The sequence below is a fragment of the Trichosurus vulpecula genome, chromosome 7, assembly GCF_011100635.1.
Source record: "Trichosurus vulpecula isolate mTriVul1 chromosome 7, mTriVul1.pri, whole genome shotgun sequence".
In the NCBI taxonomy this organism is placed as follows: Eukaryota; Metazoa; Chordata; class Mammalia; order Diprotodontia; family Phalangeridae; genus Trichosurus; species Trichosurus vulpecula.
In genome coordinates, this window is record NC_050579.1 from 63,166,062 (window position 1) to 63,191,968 (window position 25,907).

Sequence of the window (25,907 nt, forward strand, 5' to 3'; positions counted from 1 at the left end):
TCTGCACTCCAGTTGTAAATTCAGCTCTCTAAGGGAAGCTTGATTTCCATTGTTTGACTACGCCCCAAGTAAGCTAAGCTTGGTGAAGTGACTCGGCTTCCTTGGCCTTCCTAGAATCAGGAATCTCACATGTTAATAAGACAGAATGTTCCCTGGTGGTAAAGGCAAAAAGAAAGAAAATCGACTTTGATTTAAGAATTGTTCTGTCTGTATTTTCACTATGAAAGTGTCACATTAATTTGCTGCTGAACATCCTTCTCTAGGAATGAAATTCAGCTAGTATAATTCAGCAGACAGTACCAGGCTGGATCTGGCCCCACCTTTCATCATTGCCTACTTCTTCCTCCCATCTGTGCAATGTTCTGTGTTACCTTTAGAATGGTATATTCTATAACCCTGACCAGCCATGGAGCCTGAAAAGGTCAAGTGTGGAAGGGAAATTTGCCTTGGTCTGCTTGGCTCCAGAGGACAGAGCTGTGAAGCCCCTCCTCCCCTATATCCAACTTACAAAAACTAGTGCCTGGCACATAATAGGTACCTAATAAATGCTTGTTGATTAAGAAAGATTCAGGACCTATCATTTTTGCTCATTGTGGCTTCTCACCATAGTTGATATATCCCCTACATTCAAACAAGTTCTTTCACCAGTTCACTCATTATTTATTTTTTTAATGTATTAAGCACCTGCACTAGGTGCTAGGGATACAAAGACCCCTCCCCCCAAAAAAAACTGAAGCAGCCCTGGAAGGGCCTGTATTTTATTAGTGTTAAACCTGAAAATTTGGTTGAAGGAAACAACAGAGCTAGGTGATAGAAAAATCCATGTTGTTTATTATTTTCCCTTAAAGCATAGCTAGGCTAGCTTACTTGTACGTACAAGGAGTCAGAGCATAGGCTCTGGCTGTCTGAACAAAGGAATGAGAAAACTTATATACATTATTTTAGCAGACCTAGCAAGCCTGTATTACCTCATGTTTATGAGCCCCATGTATGTTTAACCATGATACAAGAAGAGGATTTTCCTTAATGGAATAGGGTTGTAAAGAATGTTGACAAAAGTCAGTTGAAACTACAGCCCAGCGTCTCTGTGTCTCATTACATTCCATAACATAGTATATATCTGTAGAATATTAAGCAAGGTAATCTCTCTTGGGGTTAGGGTCTCATCCTTTAATGACTATTGGGGTAAGAATATCCTTAGGTCAGTCTAACCTGGCCTTGTTGACAGAGGTAAGGGTATTTCCTGAGCAAACTTTTAGAGAGAACAAAGAAGTCCAGGTCCTGGATCTTCATCCAGTTACTCATTAACTCAGGCTCTGTGTCTGGTTGAAATTAAAAATGATATAAAATGGTATAAAACGTTCCACATTAGGAAGCTACAACATGTAGTCAAGGAGCTTTTATTAAGCACTTACTATTTGCCAGACACTTAAAAGCTGAGGGTACAAAGATTAAAAAAATTGATATGGGCTTGGAGGAGCCTACATTGTCCCAGGAAAATAGAAAATGTAGTCAAACCCAGTCAACAAGTATTTATTAGGTGCTTAATATTTGGCAGCCACCATGCTAAACACTGGGGATACAAATACAAGCAAAACGAAAAAAAACAGTCCCTTCCTTCAAGGAACTTATATTCTCATGGAGATAGGTAATAGGGAGAAAACAGTAACAACAGGGGGGATGGGGAAAGACTGGACAAAAAAAGTGACCCTTAAATTGAGCATTGAAGGAAATTAAGAATTCTGATCGCTCAAGATGAGGGGAGAATGCATTTCCAGTGTGTGTGAATGCATAGGAAATGTGGTGGTGGTAGGCAGCTACCACTTTGTCTCATCACCAAGGATAAATTGGTTTAATCCAAAACACATCAGTCACCTTGTTGTTATCTGGCCCCCTTAAATGTCCAGGAGGGTGCTAATGTAGACAGCAGCTGCTTCCTTCATCTGCTGGGACAAAAGAGGACCCCAGGACATGGTGCTATAAGGACAGGTGCTGCTTCCACCTCCACATCAGCAGGGAGCTCTTCTCCCTGGGATATGGGCAAAGGGAAGGTTCAGGGTCAGGCAGAACTGCTTTCCTGGACAACACCAGTCTGGGAAAGCCAAGGTGACTTGCATTTGAAATTGATGAAAAGCATTCAGGCACATGGTTTTCTCTAGAAGGAAGGTGACTTTCAGTCTATGCCTTTCCCCTATTCCCACTAATAAAGAATATTCTCTTAGAAAGAAAATAAAAGGAGATTGGGGGGGAAAAAAGGTAAAGGCGAAAGAAAACTCGTTCTGTTAGCCTCAGGCAGGTTCAGTGTGTGAACCTGTTACAGCTGGCTAGGTATACGCTGCAGTGGGAGTCCCTCCCTGGAATTCTGATTATAGGGCTCCTTAGAATTCATAAGTCATGTGAATTTAAGGGTTTGTAGAAATCGTATCCACCAGCTAATCCAATCCAGGGAATTTGAGGGACTTACTCAAGGTCACCCAGCTGATGGTGGAGCAAAGGCTCCTCTAGAAGTCTTAGTGTGTTTGACTTACACTTTCATTTCTGCCCCCCTTACCAAAAGATATAACATCTCGTTAGGTCTCTCTTCTTTCTTCCCTGTTAACTTGCCTCTGCTTTCTCTTTATGGAATCATTTTGGGGTGGAAAAGACCTGAGGTTGTATCATGCTAAAATAGCATTTCCCCAGTGCCCAGGGGTAGCTAAAGAAGATCACTGAGTTTGTCCAGGATGTGGGATGCTGAAGAGCCTAGCCATTGGCCAACCTGGGCAATGTCTTTCTGCGCCTAATCCTGTTTGTCAGCTTTTGAAGAGGCAATGTGTGACCCTGCTTTTGCCCTTCTGTGGCATGAATTCATCTAAAGATCTCAAAGCACTTTATAACCATTATTCATCTTCACGATGTCACTAAAGATTCTTATTCCTGTTTCACAGATGGGCACACTGAGGTCAAGAGCAAATCTCTAATTTTACCTAAGTCACAAAAGAGGAGAGAATATTGACATCCCAATCCAATGCTGGTTTCCAGTTATTCTCTTTAGATCAGAGTTGGGTCAAGTAGACATGGAAGTTGTACAAACATAATCAAAAGTGTTAAAGTGCCTTAGTCTTCATTGTTTAACTTGTAGTGGGAACCTAAACATATGGCACGTAGGAGCAATTTGGGGAGTTTAAAAACCTAATGCCAGGTTTAAGGTAATAAAGTTGAGAGGAGACAGCTTTCTCTCATGCATAGAAAGTTAATGCAAACCCTCTACTTGAGCAGCTTTTGTGGTTTAATTATTTGACACTGCTTAATAAGCAATTCAGAGAGTTAAGTATAGCCTATAAGCAAGCCATTTAGAGTTCTGAGTCATTTTCCTGGCAAGCCAATCAGGTCAGAGAACCGGAGTTGCAAAACAATAACTAGCCCAGCCCCAGGGACCCTGGAAATATATTACAGGTATCAGTTAGGAAAACAAAGCCTTAGTGTTTTAGCAGGCTGCAGAGCCCAGGCTGAGATTTCTAATCCAACACAATTGCTTACACTGACAATGCCCATTTTTACATTTGTTTCAGAACAAGGAACGCTCAAACCTGAGGTAAGATTAAAGTTTTTACATGCTTGCTTTCTGCATTGTTTGCTAACTTGAGCAGAAATCGTTCTTTTAAATGCAAAATGTACATTTTTTTCTTTTTAAAAAAATGTGGACATACCAGAGGTGAAAAGAGCAGCCAAATACATTTGAATGAGTTGCACCGGTCAGATCATGGGAGGGGGAAAGTCACACCAATTGCCATCATGTCTCTACTGAAATTTCTTTTCTGATTTTTTTAAAACAGATGAATAGAAATATGGGAAAACCTAAGCTGATGGTTATAACATTAGCATGCCTACATTGAAGCTGAAGTGCTATTCTTAAAAATGGTTCAGAAAACAAAACTTAAGCAACGATATGGCTCTAACATGTGGCTGCCTACCCAATAGAAACCAGATGGTATAAAGGATAGAGTAGTGGATTGGATGATGCTTCAATGCCATTTAATTAAATTCAACAAACATTTATTAAGTGCCTACACTGAGCAAGGTGAGAGAGGCACCTTGGCATAGAGAATCAGCTTTGGAGAAAAGAAGACTGGAATTTAAGGTTCACCTATGACACATTGTCCCGGTGACCCAGGATATGTCCCTTTAACCATTCAGTCCCCCATGGCTATTCAGAAGTGGCTGATATCAATTGGCGAGAAGAGTTCCTTCACCAGCAATTCTGAACTTGTAGTCAGAGAATCCTCAGAGACACTTTCAGGGAGTACTTGAGGTCAAAACTATTTTCACAATAATAAGGCATTTTAATTTCAAATATGGTAACTATTGATATGTGTATATATATATATATATATACATATATATGTATATACATATAAAATTCACATGAACAGAAGCTCTTCGGGGTCTTCAATAACTTTTAAGAATGTGAAAGGATCTGAAGACTAAAAATGTTGAGAACCACTGCTCTCTACACCAATGAAATCACAGGTATGACCCATCCTCATTGCCCGCCCCCCCCCAAAAAAATACAAGGTACTGAGCTAGTTATGGTTGACTTGGAGGAAAAAAAATAACTTGCCTTTAAAGAGCTTGCATTGGTTCTTTGGCTTTCCTCCAGGGGCATATAAATAATTTCCATAAAAATCTTGGGCAAGCTGCTTTTACCTTTCTGGCTTTCAGTTTCCTCATCTGTACGGTGAAAGAGTTGGACTAAATGATTGTTGCTAAGACCTTATGTTCCAAGTCTATTGATTGACCTGTCTCAAAATATATCTACTGCAAACAAAATTTGACAGGGTACTAAGTTTTACAAAAATTAACTTGCACATGAGAAAGTCATTCTCCTATTAAAATCTACTAACCCTGACAAACAAACAAATCCCAGTCGTAGAAGGGTTATTATTAGTCCTATTATTCAGTATGTAGATAGTACACATGTTAGCAAGTCTGTGGTCATGGTTGAGGCTACTGTCTGGAAGTAGGTAGGTGAGTATTGAAAGGCCTGTCCCTTTGTGTGTCTAGGGATCTAGTTTCATGCTGCTGGTGTTTTTCCACTTAAACGCACAAAGAGATTAATTATCATGTCTCAATGACCTTGACCACATCATGTTATGATCTATTAAAACCATACAAACTTTATACATGGGTCAACTTTCTCTTTAAGAAGGTTCTTTTTCATGAGTTACTCGATTTAAGGCAGAGTCTTCTAATTTCTGGTGCTAGTTTGAAATAAAATGCTCTGACCATGTTCAAGTTTATGTAAACAAAACAGAAGTCATTGGGAAATAGTGTGAGTGTTCAGAACACCTTGACATGAGACATGTTCTTTGGCCAAAAACCATAAAACCCTGGCTTCACTCCAGGTGAAAAGAGTATAATGAAAGCAGAACACAAAACAAAAGAAAATAACAACCATTTAAAAACACAGACAAAACTAATCGTTATAGTAACAGTGAAAGTGAAATTTAAATGGGAACAGATAGGGGAACCCAAATCCCAACTTGGAAATCTGAAATTAAATGTTCATCTTAGCCAAGATAATAATTATAATAATAATGATAATTAATAATAATATGATGATGATGGCTAGCATTTATGAAGTGTTTTAAAGTTTGCAAAATGCCTTGTATATGTGTCATTTGATCTTTAAGACAATCGTGGAAGGTAGGTGCTATTATTTTACAGATCAAGAAAATAAGTCTGTAAGTGGTTAAGTGACTTGTCCAGGGTCACACAGCTAGTATATATATATATATATGTATATCTGCCGCAGGTTTCAAACCCAGATTTTCCTTACTCCAAGTGTAGTGCCCAATCCACTGTGCCAGACGAACATACATATGCAAGTAACCTGTTTGTAAAGAACTCTTGTCTTCATTGGCATCTGAGACACTAAATGGTATCAGAGGATCAGAGCTAAGCATATGAGTCATCCAGAGCAACTCCTTCATTTATAGTAAAGAAACTGAGGCCAAGAAAAGTTTAAGTGCCTTTCCTATGGTCACAAGGACCTGTAAATCTGAAGATATTTCATAACTGATGTTATAGCAATGTGCTCTTGGTGAGGTAGCACTTGGACAGATTGTCAAATTACATGTTTTATCTGAATTTTGAAAAGTCTAGCAGGAAGACTGAAAGGGGTATTGGTAGAAGGAGCCTTGCACTTTTACCTTGGCACCACCTGGCATAGGCTCCTTTTGTTGATAGCATTTCCACTCTCACCCAATGTGGAGCCATTCTTCTCTCTCAAGAGTTAGAGTGGACTAGCAACATGACATTGCTAGATTCAAAACTCAGATCCAAAGCCACGTTCTATAGGAAGGCTTTACTGGTTCTCCTAGTTGCTAAGCCTTCTCTTCTAAGATTACTTTCCCATTCTATGTACATATAGGATAAATACAGAGTAGAGTAGTGTGTAGGGCAGCTAGGTGGCCGAGGGAATAGAGGACTGGGCTTGGAATCAGGAAGTCCCATCTTCATGAGTTTCAAATCTGGCCTCAAATGCTTACTATCCGTGTGACTCTGGACAAGTCACTTAACCTTGTTTGCCTCAGTTCCTCATTTGTAAAATGTGCTGGAGAAGGAAATGGCAAGTCACTCCAGTATCTTTGTCAAGAAAGCCCCCAAATGGAGTCACAAAGAGTTATACAAGATTGGAAAACGACTCAACAATAACCAAGATGTTTTGTCTCCATTAGAATGTAAGATCCTGGAGGGACTGTTTTTTGTTACCGTGTCTGGCACATAGTACACCCTTAATAAATACTCTTCTGAAGCTTGAATTATTATTGCCTAGTTGGCAAATGCTGAAAGCTCCAGCCCATTGTCCCACCGAGAGAACTCAAAATCTCCTAGAAAATGTTGATGCTATCCTTACCCCAAAATGAGTACATTGAACTTTCAGTCTAAAATAGTGCTTGTTACTTTACAACAGTTAATCTGTAAATTTCTTTGGTATTTCTCCAACGAAGGAAGATTTTTAGGCTGACTATATAATCTCTAAAGGATATATGTAATGATTTTGGTCAAGGCTACCAGGAATGTTCCATCAAGAGATGAAGATAATATAGTAGGGTTTTGATCCACTCTATTAGTTTACCACCAAACCTCTAATGAGTTGTTGAAAATTTCCTGGATGGGTTTCTTCTGGTGGGGCTATCTACCTTGTCTCTAGCCTCACATATTAGGTATTTGACCTTTGAATTTTTTTCTTAAAAGAAAAGTTGTTTTATTCTAATTAAGTGATGAAAAGTAGGTGGATCTATGTCCAAAAATGTGGAAAAAAGCAGTTAATAATTTTCATAAGATTTTAAAATTCTCTCTGGTATATTTCTACACTCCTCCTCTCCCCTCCCCTCCCGCCCCAAATGCCCATCCTCTCATCACAGGAATGAGGGTGGTGCCAATGGGAAAGCACAACTGGTTTTACAGTAGCCACATAGGTTCATCTCAGCACCCTCCTAATATTCCTATGATCCTGCTCTAAGGATAACTGGGAATTAGATGACATTTCCATACTACTGTCATCATACACTTTCTAGGCTCCATAAACTGAAATAACATATTCATAGTTATAATAACAATAGCTTACATTTGCATAATACTTTATCGTTTCCAAAGCACTTTGCATACATTAATTACCTCATTTGAACCTCACAGTTTCCCTTTGAAGCAAGTACCACTCCCATATAGAGTGCACCCATTTTATAGATGAGAATAAAAGAGGTTAAGCAAGTTTTCAATGACCATACCACGAGTAAATATTAGAAGTGGGATTTGATTCGCAGTCTTCCTGACTCCAAGTCCACCTTTTCCAGTTCACTTATTTCTAACCTTGTAGATTTATAGATGAAGGAAAAGAAGCCCAGAGAACTTCAGTGACTTTCCTAAAGTCATACAGTTAGTAGATGTAGGATTCAAATCCAGGTCCTCGGTTTACAGATATAGCATACTTTCTACTGTACTTCATAAGGCAGTTTAATTCAGTTCAAATAATTTGTAACGTGCCTACCATGTGCCAGACACTAAATAAGTTAATTCCTTTTGCTATTCCAAAAGTCCTTTCTACCATAAAAAATTACTGCCCCTCTCTGTTGCTTTTGCTAATGAAACAGAAAAAATAAAAAAAAAACAATGTCTGAAATTGTTGGCTTTCTTCTTCCTCACTTCTCTTCTTTAGAAAAGGCCAAAAATTGTAATCAGAGAGCTAAATGTGCTAGTCTTGGGGCTTGTTCATGAGTATAAACATGTCCTGAATTTAATAACCTACAATCTATTTAATAGCTGTTAAATCTGACAATCATAAACTAACTAGTCTTGGAGGCAATTTGCTTTCTGGAAAGGCAGAGTTTTAAAGGAACACTCCATGTTCCTCTGAAAACTGGATCCGAGATTCTGGGAGTGGATGGATGAAATCTGACTAAATTATTACTGAAAATTTATCTACTTTTGGGGTGAATAGTATTGAAAGGTGAAATTTGAAGTTCTAACATATACACAAGCACATACACATATACACACAAAAGAGAGAGATAAGTGAAATCCCGGCCTTCATGAAAAAAAAAAGGAGAAGAAATATACATGAGTGAATGGGAATCAGAGTTGCCATTAAAAAAATCAGGTAAAAATTTTAGAGCTTAAAGCAGAATTGAATCTCTTCCCCTCAGGGAAAACTCCCACACATAATACATGGGTCTGGCTGAAGAAAGTGAACCTCTTCAAATACTGTCTTGGCAGGGAATTTTAAGGCAACAGAAGCTTTTCCAAGATGGCACAGTGCTTTACGTTTGGCCCCATGGTAGATAGAATCCCAGAGTTACAGGAACATCAGCTAGTGTTCTGGGATTGGGTGGGTGGATGGAGACAAGATAATATCAGAAAAGGGCAGAAAAATGAGGCAATAGCAAAGTTTCAGAACACCTTTTCAGATGACCTTAAATAGGTTCAACAGAAGTCCTCCTGTTGTTTGGGAACTCAAGTGCTTTTAAAATATAAGTGATCCTCTGATTATTAAGAAAAAAAATATCTGACCTTGACCTTTCTAGGAACCCTGGTCTGAAGGTTGTTTCTATTTTCTGTTGGTACTAGTGAATAAAGTTAGGCATGGCTGCTCAAGATTGCTGGAGGGCAACCTCTGCTACCAGGGTCACTGATGTTTCATTAAGCACGACCAATAGTTTTTGACCCAATAACATAATTGAAGTATGCTTGCAGTTTATATGGATTTTAACCTCCTGTATCCCAGTGAAATATTCAATGTTGAAATCCCTATCTGAGAATCCACAGTATATTGGATTTATGACCAAAGCCTGACATAATCCATGGGTCTTATATTACACACTCCTTTTGGGGAAGGGATCAAAGCTGACCTTTGACTCAAGAAGCCTGTTTCATAGTTTAACTGAAGGTGAAGGTTTTAAAAAAATTTTTTTTTTAAATTTTTGGAGGCAATCGGGGTTAAGTGACTTACCCAGGGTCATACAGCTAGTAAATGTCTGAGGCTGGATTTGAACTTAGGTCCTCTTAACTCCAAGGCCAGTACTCTATCCATTGGACCACCTAGTTGCCCCTAAGGTGAGGGTTTTTGAGGGATCTTTCTGTAAGGACCCTAGGAGCAAGATGGGTTGGACCAGATTATGTTACCCTTTCTTGAACATCCCCACATAGCAGCTATAGACCTGTCTATTGCTACAAGTTAGGAAGGAGGTCGGATAAGGTAAGGAGCAGAGAAAAGCAGGGGACCAGGGTCCCATTTTTCCTCCGCTTTTCTAATTACCCTTTCACTTAAAAGTTTGAACTGCCACCCATCTGACTTAGGAGCAGGAGTCTCAGGCAAATCTAATGACTGTTTCTCAGTCTTCCTAGGTCTTGATCTTCCTGTAGTCACTGATACTACTTACTAATCGACAATTTCCCCAGATACTCTGTCCTGTCTGGGTTTTTGGGAAGCTGTTCTCTCCTGGTTCTCTTCCTACCGGACTACTTCTCCTCAGTTCCCTTTCTGGATTTTCATCTGTGCCACAGCCATTAAGTATGGGTGTCCTCCAATGTTCTGTCCTGATCCATCTCCTCTTTTCACTTTCTGCTATCCCATGTGTTGATCTCATCAGCTCACTTGGGTTCAACTGCCATCTCTGTGCATAGATCTATATTTCTAGCCCTAGCTTCTCTTAGGAAGTATAGTCTTATATCATCAACTGCCTCTTGGATATCTCAAAACAGGTGTCTCATAGTCATCCCACTGTCCCAGCTAGGTGGTGCAGTGCATATAGTACCAGGCCTGGAGTCAAGAAGACTCGAGTTCAAATCCGTCCTCCGACACTTACTAGCTGTGTCACTCTGGGCAAATCACTTAACTTTCTTTGCCTCAGTTTCCTCATCTGTAAAATAAGCTGGAGAAGGAAATGGTAAGCCATTCTACTATCTTTGCCAAGAAAACCCCAAATGGGGTCATAAAGAGTTGGACATGACTGAACAGCAATGAAAAAGTTGTCTCAAACTCAACATATCCAAAACAGAACTTACCATCCTTCCCCCTACAACTTTCCCTTCTTCCCAACTTCCCTATCACTGTTGAGGCACCATTATCCTAGATGCCCAGGCTCACAGTCTTAGTGTCATCTTCTGCTTTGTACTCTCACTTCACATATCCAATCCATTGCTGAATCTTGTAGTTTCTAGCTTCACAACATCTCTCATGTACATTCTCTCCTCTACTCACATAGCTACGACCTTACTTCAGGCCTTTGTTAACTCTTGCCCAGGTTATTGCAATAGTCTTCTGGTTGGTCTCCTTACCTGGAGTCTTTCCCCACCACGATTCCTCATCCAGTTGGTTGCTAAGGTGGTTTTGCGAAAACATAGGCATCACCATGTCAACCATTCTGCTTAGTGAGTTACAGTGGCGTCCTGTTACCTCCAAAATCAGTTATAAACTCCTCAGTTAGGCTCTTCACAACTTGGACACTTCTTTTTAAACTATCCTTCTAAACCACAGTACAATATAAATAGTAATTGTTTCTGTTTTGGCCACAGACCCAAGGGTCTTCCCCTCCCAGGTTGATTTTTTTTTGATTAGGTAAAAGAGGCCATTCTTTGGCTCATTTCTTACCTAGCCTTAATCACTGAATGGGCATCGCTGCAGTCAAAGTGAGACCGGGGAAAGAACTTAGCTTAAAAAAGTCAAAGTCTCCCACTGCGTCTGGGGCCATCTCCAGTCATCCTGGTCTATATCTTGCCTCCAGACCCACATGGCTCTGGACGAGAAAGTGAGGCTGGTGACTTCGAACAGCCCTCTCTCACTTAAATCCAGTTCACTTTCATGTCATGGCATCACCTTGCTGATGTCGAATGAAGGACAAACAACAATTCATGTACCCTCATCTGCACTCCTGAAATATGTCATTCCATTTCTCACATTCATCCCTTTGCACTAACTGGCCTTTAGGCCTGAATTGCTCTGTTCCCTCACCTCCATGTCTTAGTTCCCCTGGCTACCTTCAGGACTCAGTCCAAATCCCATATTCTTTAGGAAGCCTTTCTCACACCTGTCTGCAACTACTGCCTTCCTGTCTCCTATTACCTTTTATCTACTGTGTCTCTTATAAGTACTTATTCATTTATTGTCTCCATCATTGGAATGTCAGCTCCTTGAGGGTAGGTGTTGGTTTTGCCTTTCTTTGTAACTCCGACATCCAGTGCAATGCCCAAAATATAGGAATCAGTTAAATGCTTATTGACTGGCTGGCTTGAGTAGTAATTAAGCCAGTATTTCTCTATTTGACTTGGGCAACAAGATACAGTCGCAGCCAACCCAAATTCATGTTTTTGCGTCTTCTCTCTATTTTTTTCCCCCTGCTATGTACAATGTCTAAAATCTTTGTAGCAAGAGGCCCCTCAGTATGCATGATCTGGATAGCTAACTTAGATACAGACATTCTCTAAAAGTAGTTGAGTTTCACTTTTGATAAGCTTCTTGGAAATATGTCTACATTGTGTCATGCATGTTCTTAGACTAGGCATATTTTTCTGCCTGTACTATGAAGTACATGAAGGCAAAAATGTTATCAGGAGGAGAAATTAATAGCCCTTAGGAAGAATGGACTTAGGCATACAGTAACCTGATTCTCCCATCTTCTCACTGATGTTTTTCCTACAATAGTCACTCTAATATGTTCAAATGGGACGCTTCCATCAAGGAACATGGGTGTAGATTTAGGTCTGAGAAGGACCTTTGAGTTTATCTGACCTGACTCTTTGCCTTTAAGGATGAGGAAACTGATGCTCTCAGAGAGTAAATCATTTGTCCAAAGTTATACAGATGGTAAATGGCAGGCAGGATTGGAGCACAGGTCCTCTGACTCAAACTCCAGCTCTCTTTCCTTTGCATTACGTTGTAGTCAAAAGCAATTCACTCATACATATTTCTGTCCCATTTTTGTTTTTCAGGTACAGTCTTTCTTTTGTCTTTCTTCAGTGTCCCTCTCTCTGTGTCTCTCTCCCTCTCTCCTTCTGTCTCCTCTCCCTCTCCCCTTCTCACCCTCCTCTCTTCTCTCCCTTCCCCATCTCCCTCTCCCTCATTTTGGATCTGACCTATGATATCTTTTGGTATAAGGAACTGCCTTGTGAGGAAACTCCAGTGGATCTGACCTATGATATCTTTTGGTATAAGGAACTGCCTTGTGAGGAAACTCCAGCAGTGCAGGTTGCCACTTGCTTTAGGATTTAGGGAGTCTCAGAGACTTCTCTGTAGCCACTAAAGCTTAAGCTATTTGCTTAGAGTCACACAGCCAGTAGGTGGTCAAGTTAAGGCTTGGTCTTGGGTCTCCCAGATCACAAGGCCAGCTCTCTGTCCAGGATGCTTATGGCTGCCTCTTATGAGTATTGGCTAATATTTAAAACATTATGTTTTGTTCCAAGGTTCAGTTAAATAGATGTAGAGATAAAGAGATTCTGATGGTGATAATGAGTGTGAGCATGTGCCGACTTCTCACTTGCCTCATTCATCAGCCCTTGCCAGGAAGAAAAAAGCTTTGTGGTCCTGTACTACGTAGTCAAATGAGAAGTGTATTTTTAAAGTACTCAGTAAGCCTTAAAGGGCTAGGTAGATGCCAGCTTATTGGTAGTAGTGGTAACGGTAGTAGTAGTAGTAGTAATGGTAGTAGTAGTAATGGTGACAGTAGTAGTAATAATGGTAGCAGTAGTGGTGGTCCCTGTCATTGTTATGGTTGCCACTGTAGAATAAGGCATCACCAAATAGCTTAAACATTGGCAGTAGCCAGGTGGTTTAATGAACAGAGGATCAGACTTGAAGTTGGGAAGACCTGAGTTAGAGTCCTGATTCCTATGTATATACTTACTGTCTTTGTCACTTAGATGGGTCACTTAACCTCCTTTAGCATCCAAATCTTTAAAAATAGGGGCAATCACAACATCCATCTTACTGGGTTATTTTGAAGATCAAGTGAGATAACCTTAAAACAATATATAAGGATTAGATATCATTATTAATATTATAATCAAATCCAGCTAGTAAGTATATTAAGCATCTATTTGTTACAATTCAGATTATAATGCTAGAGGCTGAGCATGCAAAGTAGTTCCTGCCCTCAAGGAATTTACAATCTAAGGGGGATACATACATACATGCATACCTATATATGCATATGTAAAACACATATAGATGTATACAAAGCATATCGATGGATATATTCATAACACCTACAAAGGAAAAAGGATTTGAGGAAAAAATAGATAGTGATGGCAAGCTAAAAAGTGATATCACTGAATAACCATTTTTCTCGGAAATTATTTATTAAGCATCAGTGCTATTTAGAATGTAAAATCCTGGGGTGTGGAGAGAAAATTAAATATGCTGAAAATAAGCTTAAAGACAAGACACACAAGCATTTAAGATTATTCACTTCAGTTATAGTATTATTGCTGTTCATTCTGCCTTCTAAAGCATGATAGTTTAATGTCTCAGAAGCCACCTGAAAGATGCCTTTAATCTTTTTTCTTCTTTTTTTTTCACTACACAGAAACCACCTAATGGACTTCGAAGACTCCCCAGACAAGTGGATCCAGGTTTGTTTCATGGTTCTCTATAGTGATTATAACTACAGTTAAGTTTCCAAAATGGTCCTTCAGAGTCAGGCTAGTTCTGAGTCTTTGTGAGCTCCCAGCACACTACCTGTTCTGGTAACCAGAGAGGAAGGTCTTCAATATCCATCAGCCAAAAGAATGGGATGCTGCCAAGGGCAAGGTCAAGCTGAATTGACTAACACCCACCTAATGCTAAATTCCTTATAATCAGAGCTGGGGATGATCGGATGCTTACCAGGCTCTAGGTTTAGCCTGACAGCTCCCAGGCCCTTTCCCGCTGGGCTCCAAAATAATAAAAGAAAATCTACAAGCTTGCATTTCTTGAGAAAAATCAGAAACCAAATGAAATGGATACCTTCTCCATCTCCAGAGAGAGATTATTTTTTTCTTCCTATACTCCATATAAGGTTTTGTAATTGCATCATTCATTTCGACTAATATTTCTTAAGGAAAAAAAAATCCTCAGAAGCTTTGTACACAACTACACAAATATCCCCGCTAGAGACCAATTATTTGTCTGAATAATAATGATTTTTTAAAAATAGTTCTTCCATTGAATGCTGTGAGATTTTTCTTTTTATCATTGCTACCCTGTGATTTTTCAGCAAAAAAAATGTTATTCCTTTCACACTTTAATTGCCAAAGATTTGTTGTTTCAATGTCGAGATCATTAGAGGCAAAGTTTACTTAAGCTACTGCTCAAGGTTGTATGATGGTAATTGAAGGAAAAGGTAAAAAGCCCAGGTGTTTTGGACTACTCTTACTGGAAAGAAAGATTCTGCGGCTAGAGGTTCTTTGTGGTGGTTCCACCTCTCCCCGCTTGTTTTTCTTCTTCTTTCATCATTACCAGTGTTCACTTGGCTATAAACTAAAGCTCTCAAAGAGTTACAGCTTTTAAACAAACCACACCCATATTTTTCATGTCAGTTTATGAGTTGTCTTAGAGGATTTATGGAAGCTTTATTGCCTCTGGCCAAAGGGTGCCTCACTTGTATTCTGGGATGAGTTTAAAGCTTTCATTTTGGGAGAAATCATGGCCAATGTTTTGTAAGGGTGTTTTTTTTAATGCTTCTAACTTTCACAAGACAATGCTGTATATGGGTGTGTTCTGTTCATGGGATTCATCACGGAAATCTGATGTTATACCGAGTATGAATTAGGAACTGATTCTTTTCATGCCGACTTGATGTCCAAGAATGTATAAGTATTGCTGTGATAGCCAAAGAATCTGGTGAGTCTGAAAAACAAATGAAAAGACTCTGTTAATAATAGTCATAATAGTACTAATAAAGCAGAAACATTTCTTATAGTAGCTACGTGGCACAGTGGATTGAGTAGTAGGGCTGAAGTCAGGAAGATCTGAATTCAAATCTAGCATCAGACACTTAGTAGCTGTAAGACTCAGGGCAAATGACTTAACTTCTCTCAGCCTCAGTTTCTTCATCTGTAAGATGGAGAAAAATAATATTTACCTCCCAGGTTTGTTGTGAGAAGCCAGTGAGACAGTGTATGTAAAGTACTTTGCAAACTAAAGTGCTATATAAATCCCAACTATAATAATGATGATGACGATGATGATGATAATTGCACTGAATATGTGCCAGGCAGGGTATTAAATGCTTTATAGATATTATCTCATTTGATCCTTACAACAACTCTGGGAGGTAGGTACTCTTATTATCCCCATTTTACAGGTGAGGGGACTGAGACAGACAGAGGTTAAGTGACTGCCCAGTGTCACAGTTAATAAGTGTCTAAGGCTGGATTTGAACTCAGGTCTTCTTAATTCTAGGCTTGGCACTCCATCCACCATGCCACCTGGCTGCCTCTAGTGCAGGACTGGGGAACGTGCATCCTTAAGGCTACGTGTGGTCTTCTAGGTCCTTAAGTGGGGCTTTTGGACCTAACCCACACTTCACAGAACAAATCCTGGGGCCCTCTAGGTCCTCAAGTGCAACCCTTTGACTGAATCCAAATTTCGCAGAACAAATCCTTTTGGTGACACAGTGGAGAGATCACTGGGCCTGGTGTCAAGACTAACTATGTGACCTAGGACAAGTCACTTAACCTCTGGTTGCCTCAATTTCTGTAGCATCTACCTACCAGTGTTACTCTGAGGATGAAATGAGATTATAATTGTAAGGTGCTTAGCACAGTACCTGGCATATAGTAAGCACTATATAAGTATTAGTCATTATTATTATCATTTCCAGCTTAAGAAGTATTTCTTAAATACCTACTGTGTGCCAGGTGCTGTGCTAAGTGGTAGAGAGAAACAAAGAAAAATCAAATAGTCCTTGCCTTCAGGGAGCTTGGCATTTGACTGTAGGATACAACATATATTCAGGTAAGTATACTCAAAATACATACAAAATAAATCCAAAGTATTGTATCGAGCAGGCAGGTGGTGCAGTAGATAGAGCATTAGGCCTGGAGTCAGGAAGACCTGAGTTCAAATCTGGCCTCTTGACACTTACTAGCTGTGTGACCTTGGGCAAGTCACTTAACCATCTGCCTCAGTTTCCTCATCTGTCAAATGAGCTGGAGAAAGGAATGGCAAACCACTTCAGTCTCTGTGCCAGGAAAACCCCAAATGGGGTCACAAAGAGTCAGACATGACTGAAACAACCAAACAACAGCAACGTAAAGTAATTTCCAGGAGAGGAAGCAGTAGGCTGCTAGGTTGGACAGTGGATAGAGTGCTGGGCATGGAGTCAGGTAAACCTGACTTCAAACCTTGCCTTAGACTCTTACTAGCTCTTTAATCTCCGGAGAGTCACTAAAACATTCTGCCTCAGTGTCCTCAATGGTAAAATGGTAATAAATAATAAATATTATTTATTGCATATTAGTATTAATAAATACAATAATATATAATATAATAAATATAACATAACATAACGCAACACCATGTAACATAATATAACATAATATAATAAACATAACATAATATGTATATTTTATAGCTATAAATATAAATTATACATATGAAGATGAATATAATAAATAAAATAATAAGTAAAAAATAACCCTACTTCCTAAGGTGCTGTGAAGATAAAAAGTGCTCTGCAAATATCAGCTATGACTATTACAGCTGTTGTGGGCAATTCTCATATAAGAGGTGCCCCTGAAGGAAACTCTGGTGGGAGCTAGGGTTTTCAAGAGGCAGATGGAGTTGATTCCAGGCATGGTTGACAGCTTGTACAAAAAGCAGGTCAGAGGAAGGCGGAATGTCATATATAGGGAACAGGCAATGGGTCAGTCTGTTCTGGAACGTACAGTGTGTGTGGGAGACTAATAGGAAACCAGTCTGGAAACAGGTTGCAGACAAATTGTGAAAGGCTGTAAATGCCAAACAGAGGAGGCTATAGTTTATCTTGGGGCAACAGAGAACTACTGAAACCTCCTGAGCAGGGGAGTGACATTTTCAATATAGTATTTCTTTTTTTATAGCAGCCTTAATATTAGGAATTTTAAAGATGGAGTATTTTGGAAAGCTGTCCTTCCTTTAACTATGTATTTTAAATACTATTTCAGGTTCTAGAGTTAAAAAAAGGTTTACTTTTTATTTTTTTCTCGTGGGATTTCATTCTTAATCTGGTAATGTACTAGTGAGAATATGTGATTTGAATACGGAGGAATTTCCCATCTTGCCAACTTTTCAGGAACAAAAGGATTTCATAAAGTGAGGGAATACCTATACTCAGAGCAGGGATCTGTAATCAAACATCCTCATAGCATGCTCAGAAGCTCTGTAGAATTATAAACAGATTTCATCTGACACCCTAATTTGCTTCTCATGTCATTGACAGAGAGGAAAAAATGCCTGGTCTGGTAATCCTATAAAATATTATTTGGAATAAGCTGAACACTAAACAGTACTTGCCCTGAGTTAAATTATAAGTGAAACATTACAATATATAATACATATATACACACACATACATATATATGCATGTATATATACACATACATACATATATGTGTATATATGTGTGTATATATATGTGTATGTATGTGTGTGTATTTATGTATGTAGATATAGATATAGATATAGATATAGATATAGATATAGATATAGATATAGATATAGATATGTATGTATGTCTTTTCTGGCTCTAATATACTAAGATAAAAATACAATATTCTCCCCTCTTCATTTCTATCCTCATTACAAGAAGTGTTGTTCACTGTGCATAGCAGGCTGGTATAGTGGATGTCAGGAAGACCCATATTCAAATCCTGTCTTGAACATTTACAAACTGAAACATTGAACAATTTATTTAACCTTTCTGAGCCTCAGTTTCTTCATCTGTAAAATAGGGATAATAATAGTACTTATCTTCCAAGGTTGTAATGAAGATCAAATGATGTAATATGAGAAAATGTGTCTAGCACCTACACACACACAGACACACACACACACATACACACACATGCACACACACACATACATACATATAAATAAACATAGGCATTCTTTGCAGATTGTTGTGATGATGATGATGACAGTGTGGTTGACAGTTGTGTATGCCTGGAAAAAAAGGATCATTTCTTTGGTTTTAGTCTTTACATTTTTTATTAATGCTTCTGAATTTCACAAGAATACCACAAGAATACTGTGGAAATCTGATGTGACAAGAATGAATTAGGGATTGGTTCTTTTCGTAGCAATTAATGCTCTGTAAGGCAGGAACGTTGCTATGTCCATAGGGAAGTCACTCGGAATTTGAGGAATATATAAAAGGCATCAGGATTTGCTCCCCAGGCTCAGTACGTTACAGGTATTAAACATAGCTGTATTCAAAATGAGCCCATCATTTTCTGATTGCTGTATACCGTGTTGGCTGCTATTGTTTTCCCTAAATGCCAGCATTGTGTTTAATTAAATGCTATTTGTCATCATTGCTTTGGCCACACAGAAATCCTTTCCGTCCCATCTCATTTTTTAAGCTTAGCCAGGCTTGGCTACATGGACTGATGAACATTGCTTCAAAGGCTGGTCTCAGGGGTAGTGATGCTTCAATACTAAACTATGCCTTTCAGGTAAAAGCTGAATGGAAAGAGACACACATTTAAACCAATTAACACTTCTGCAATACCAGTCTTAATGTACATTTTCAAAACTTTAAAATAGACCATAGCAGATTTGAAAAGTATCTTAACAAAAATACCTTTCATTGTCAACAGAACATAAGGCCCATTACCCAAAGGCAGCTATAGAAAGATTAACATTTTCTTGCCAAAAAAGAAGAGGATTGATAGACATTCTTGGTATACATGATTAACACCTCAAAAACTTACAGAAATACTTTAGGAGCAAGCAGGTATCACTTTATTAAGTAATAGTAAAGGCTAATAACAGGTCCATGCCTTTGGATTTCTGAAATGTAATGAAATCCAAGAGTGAAATAAAAAAAGCCTATGCGCTTTATGGTTGATATACACACCAACCCAGCCAGCAGTATAAGCCACTGGATACCCGGCTTAGTCTGGTGGACTCAATCAATCAATCCTTTAGTATTTATTAAGCACCTACACTATACTGTATTAGAAATAGCTATACAAATAATGAAATAGTCCCTACTCGCAACCTGCTTACATTCTTATCAGAGAGACAAGGAATACATATAAAAATATATGCAGTATAAATACAAAGTTAACAAATATCAAAATATACAAAGTACTTAAATACAAGGCAGTTTGGGAGGAAGACACTAGTTGTTGGAGGAATCAAGAAAGACAATGTAGAAAACGATGCTTGAGCTGTGTCTCAAAGGGAGAGAGGGACTCTGTGAGGTACAGTAAGGATGGTTTACAACCTAGGCATCTTGGTCTAACCACAAAGGTACAGAGTCAGATGATGGGATGTCATGTGTGAAGGATGGAGAGGAGGCCCATTCTGCTGGAGGGCAGAATCTGAAGGGGGTAGTAATGTCGAATGAGGCTGGGAAAACATGTTGAAACAAGGTTGTATAGGGCTTTAAAATCTAAACAGCAGAGTTTGCATTTCCTCCCAGAGGCAATAGGAAGCTACTGGAGCTGATAGAGGAGGGAAGTCACATGATCATATCTATGCTTAAGGAAAATCCCTTTGGCAGCCATGTCTAGAATGGACTGGAGAGATTTGAGGCAGGGAGACCTATTAGAAGGCTATTGCAGGAGTCACTTGGTCAGAACTGTGCTTAAGGAAAAATCCTTTTGGCAGCCATGTGTAGAGGAGACTTGAGGCCAGGAGACCAATTAGGGGGCTCTTAGGATAATCTGGCAAGAGGTGATAGGTCCTGAACTAAGGTGGTAGCTATGTTAGGTAGAGAGTAGGGGCCAGATTCAAGAGATGTTATGAAAGTAGAAATAGTAAGATTTGGGAACTGATTAGCTATGTGGGATGAAAGGGAGTGAGGAGTCCAGGATAGCGCTGAGGTTACAAATGTGTAAGGGTTTATGATGGCAAATCAGAACCCAATTGGTGACCGCTACAAAATTACAGAAAAGTTATTCTTAAGGATCTTGGACTTAGTGATCAATGCAGATTGTGCAAGAAATGTAGAGATATGCATTGCAGGCTGCAGATTTAGCGCCTATCAGATATCCATCATGGCTAGAATTTTACATTAGAAGCACAATAGTTCATGTACTGACAGGCAACAAATCCCTATACTACAAGTATAGATTTCAAAATATCCTCGAGGATTCAGTCAATAAAATAAACCGTACTAGAACTGGAGAATCATCACAGACCAAATGGTTGCTCACAATTGTTGACATGTAACATTGATCCATAAAACGTAAGAACAACATCTTTAATAGATGTCACCCTAGCAAATGCTAATGGTCTCCAGGATGCATGGGACAAGACAGTATTCAAAACACAGAGATCTAGCAGAAGAAATCAAAATTATGTGAGAGCAGGATGAGTTTGATGGAGTTACATCTGAATATTTCTATTCAAATATAAATTTAAAAGATCTAATCATTTCATCCACCTGTGCAGTAATCTGTAAAATACTAAATATAGAAAAAAGCAGGATACTTTGTCCATGGGCTGTTTCTATGTGAACTCCATCAAACAAGACAAAAATGATTTAAAAAAAAGAATTACTGAGAAAGATGGGGTGCTTTAAACTTTTTACAAATATAAATTCTATTGCCTTTTGGTTTTTTTCCTGGTAGTAATTTCCAAATGTAATCCACCCACTATACCACTACCAGTCTGGAAGAGACCACTCATTTGTTTAAAAAAAACGGGAAAAAATAATTAAGCAAAAATAATGGATGCAGGGACGATCTCTGACAATGTATATCATGTTTGCCTTTCTTACCCTTTTATCTCTCTGACAAGAAGAGGGAGATGCACTTCCTTAGCTGTTCTTGGGAACATTCTTGGTATTTCAGTTACTCAAAGTTCATCTTATTTTCAGTGATCTTTTCATTGGCATGTATAGTCATTTTGTGTGTTGTTTTGGCTTTGTTTGCTTTGCTCTTCATCAGCTTATGTAAATCTTTCAGTATTTCTCAGAATCCTTCACTTTCGTCATTTCTTATCACACAGTCATATTCCATCACCTTCACACATAAAAGTTCAACTCTTCCCTAATTGATAGGTACCCATTTTGTTTCCAGTTCTTTTCTATCATAAAAGTGCTGTTTTTGACATCTTTCTGTCTTTGGCCTTGGTGCTTGGGATTCTGCTTTAAGTTTGACAAAATATTTTACATATAGCCTCTTATTTGAACCTCACAACAACCCTATGAGGTAAATACTGCAGACGTGATTATCCCCATTTTGCAGGTGAGGATACTGAGGGACAGAGAGGTCAAGTGATTTGACCACTATCACACAGCTAGAATGAGAAACAGGTTTCAAATCCTAATATTTCCACTTCAAAGGCCAGCGTGCTGTGTACTACAATATACTGAAGTAGTTTACAAAACCAAATTTATATAGTACATTTACATCTTTGCATCATATAGAATATGGGTCCTGCTACTTTTCTCTCTTCTTCTGTTTTGATTTGGAGCTCAATGTCATATTAAACTTCTAGTCTTCTCAAAGGATGCGGTAGCCTCTTCTATAGAAAGTTCTACAAATGTGCTTTGTATAAGAAAGTTGAACATTGTCTTGCCTGTCACTTCTCATACTGGTAATACCCCACCCCCACCCCTTTGGCTTGTCCCTCTTATTAACTGGTTCCTCTCAGACCTTCCATTTTAAAGAAGATGCCCAGGCCAGCCATGTCTTTATTCCTCTCCAAACTGTGCTCTTGACTCTCTTGGACTTTTGCTATAATGTTCCCCACGACCCATACCTTCCTCCCCCAACCCCCACTCCCCACCAACCTCCCACTTCTGCTTTCAGCTTCTTTTTATGTTGTCTTCCCCCACTAGAATATAAGCTCCTTGAGGACAGGGATGGTATTTCTTTCCATTTGTGTTTGTATTCCCAGTGCTCAGGGTAGTGCTTGGCACATAGTAAGTACTTGTTGACTTGACTGCTCTCTCCCAGAAATGAAAAATGTAGGTTTTATAAAAGATTCCTCTAGGGTGGTCCCAATCTCCATCTTCTTCAGGTTTTTTATTAGTCTACAGAGACATGCTTAAACAATAGAGTAGAGTATAGACCATAATCTTCTAATGTATTTAAGAATACAGTTATCCCTTCCACATCACAACTTTCCCCATTGTGGTTTCCGGTTGGCATGAAAAATTAAATGGGAATTTTTTTGTAGTTTTGTGGAAGCTTCAGACAATATCCAAAGTCCAGTAGATGACACAGAAAAAGTTTAGAAACTCAGAAATGCATAAAATATATGTATAGTATTGTATAATTTCAACATATTTTATCTTTTAATGCCATAAATATACACAATTTTTTTTTCTCTGGCATGAAAGGAAGGCCAAAAAATTTTGTGTGTATTTTCCAGATTGCCAAGACACTGTGCCCCTAACCACTGCAGTGTGGAAGGTATAACTGTATAGTCTTTATGAACACCGCCACCAACCTACTGCAAGTAGTAGATTACCAGTTTAAGTGATATCAGCGAAGCCAGTAATGTCTTAATTGGATTTTTAAAAGATGATTAAAAGCCACCTGTATAGAAAATGTATATATAGGCCCATAGGCTCATAGATTTACAGCTGGAAGGAAATATCAACGTCCTGTGGTTCAATCCCTTCATTTTACAAAGAAGTTGGAGTCCAAAGAAGTTTGACTAGCCCCAGATCATAGAGGTATTAAGGGAGTAAGAGCCAAAATTCGAACTTCGCTTCCTCTGACTCCCAAAACAGCAGTATGTTGTATAGTGCTGAGTATGTGTAGCACTCAAGAATATAAATTTAAAAAATATTTATTAGAAGTCTATGCATTCTTCAACCATGTGCTACATACTGGAGGAAAGAGCGTAGTTAAGATAGAATCTCTGGCTCCTTGGATCTTACATTCTAATGAGGGGATAGGACACTTAACGGTATACTATAATAAAAAAAAAAGTGACAACTGCACTGAGGGAAATGGTGGTTCCTCGCCTGCATTATGTTTGGCAAAATGGTAATGTTTGCAAGACTCAACTTCTTCAGTCTTTTGTCTTTGTTGTTTTGCTTTTCTTAAATAGAAGTAGCTGTTTCGATCAGTATGTACCTTGCTTTGAGACAGATGCTGGAGCAAAAAGAACAAGGCTCTTAAGAGACGACAGATCAATTATCTGAGGAGCCCAGCAGTATCAGGCACTTTTCAAGAACATGGGATCATAAATCTCAAGAAAATCCCAGCCCTGCTGTAATATTTTTACTGAAAGTGGCACTCAAGGTCAAAGTTACCAATTAAACTTTAATGCTGAGGCTTTAAAGATTGCCTTGCACAAGTCTAGTTTATGTTTATGGGAGCTGGAGGATCTATCTTATTTTTCACATGGTGCTTTTGTTAAGGCTCCTGAACTCTTGGCGTGTTTTGAACCAAGTCGACATTTTCCAAGTATGGGAGCATTGTCTAGAGCAGATTGCCTCAGCAGATATGGAATTTAATATCATTCTCCAGGGGATTGTTTAAATCCAGCTGATTGCCATGTGCCGCACTGCTGAGAGATTAGACAAAGTAACTTTGAAAGGTTTAGGAAGATGAGTCCCATCTTGCCTTGAGTGACTTGGACTACAGGTAATAACAGTAAAGAATCGAATGTTGTTAAATTGATCGTGGGACCCTTTCTCCAATGGTTCTTCAGGTGCTTTAAAAGTCCCAGGTATACTCCTGATGAGCTCTCCAAGCACATAAATGTGGTCACTTACCCTTATACCGATTTTGTATAAACTTTAGATAGATACATGTTCCTCCCAATGGAATGTAAGCTCCTTGAGGGAAGAGACTGTGTTTCATTTTTGCCTTCATACTCCCAGTTCCACAGTACACAGTAGACACTCAGTAAATGCTTGTTGATTGTTTGATAACGTAAAACATGTGAAACCACTTCCAGTTGTCCTCTACTTTGTAGGGAGGAGGATGATGCTATAGACTGAGGTCTGAGAGCTGTTTTTTTTTGTTTTGTCTGAGATTCCTACATACCTTGCATATAATAGGCACTTAATAAATGCTTCTTTTGGGTGGGGGAGGGGGCAACTGTGGTGCAATGAATAGAGCACCAGCCCTGGAGACAGGAGGACCTGAGTTTAAATCTGGCCTCAGACACTTGATACTTACTAGCTGTGTGACCTTGGGCAAGTCACTTAACCCTGATTGCCTTGCCTTCCTCCCTCAAAAAAAATAAATGCTTCTTTCATTAGATTGAATTAAAGAAGGAAGAAGCTTCTAAATTGTTATCTCAGTCAATCCAAAACATTTACTGAATGATTATGCTGTCCTAAGCACATGTAGAGGAACAGAGTAAATTTAAAATAATTCCTACCACTTAGGAAAGTATAATTTTGGGGAGGGAAGACAAATAAATATGAATCAGTTAGTGAACAAAAATGTACTGCATGAATATTATACAAAATATAGGGTTTTTTTGTGTGTGTATGTGTGTGTGCTTGTGTGTGTGTATTTTATTTTTTGCCTAGACCTGTAATTCCCTTGATTAGCATTATGAATTCCCTGGTGAGGAAACTCCCTCTACCAAAGCAGGTCAGCATTTTCTTTACAATTCGGAGTCTTAAAGACTTGCCTAGAGCACTGAGGGGTTTAGAGATCTGCCCAGCATCATACAACCAGGACAGGATGGCTCAGAGGCCACACTTCAGGCTATCCTAACTCAGGTGTTGTAGTAGTGACACTGGTCTTTGTTTTCCGTATGCCCCAACTCTGTCTCTTTCTCTGTCTCTCTTTCTCTGTCTCTCTCCTCTCTCCCTCTCTTCCTCCTTCTCTCTGTCTCTCTCTGTCTCTCTGTCTCTCTCTCTCTCTCTCTCCCTCTCTCCCCCCCTCCTTCCCTCTCCCTCTCCCCCGCTGCTCCTGACTGTCTCTCTGAAAGAAAAGAGGTCCTAATTCAATTTTAAGATTCTCTGCCTTTTAAAAATGAGATCTACCTGGCTGTTAGTAAAATACAATCAAGGTTAGCTGGTGATTGTCTCCATGTGATTCCTCTAAATCATGGATGACAGAGAAAGGAAGGTTCCATCATTTGTGCCTGGGAGGATTATGCCCATGAGCCGCAGCACTGGCAGGCTTTACATTTGTTTTATACTATACATGATGAAATGCACTTGTCTGAGACTAACCATATATTTTTATATGAAGAGAAAATCAGAATAAAAAAAAACATAACCAGAGAACAAATCATAATGATTTACTTGACACAA

General features: G+C 39.0%; 1 protein-coding gene across 1 annotated transcript in view; it reads left to right on the forward strand.

The window, feature by feature from the left end:
- Positions 1-25,907, forward strand: part of VAV3 (vav guanine nucleotide exchange factor 3) — a 309,997-nt gene that overhangs the window by 172,092 nt on the left and 111,998 nt on the right. The window contains 2 exon segments of the mRNA XM_036768194.1: positions 3,552-3,574; positions 14,061-14,106. Of these exon segments, the coding sequence (XP_036624089.1) occupies positions 3,552-3,574; positions 14,061-14,106 (69 nt within the window).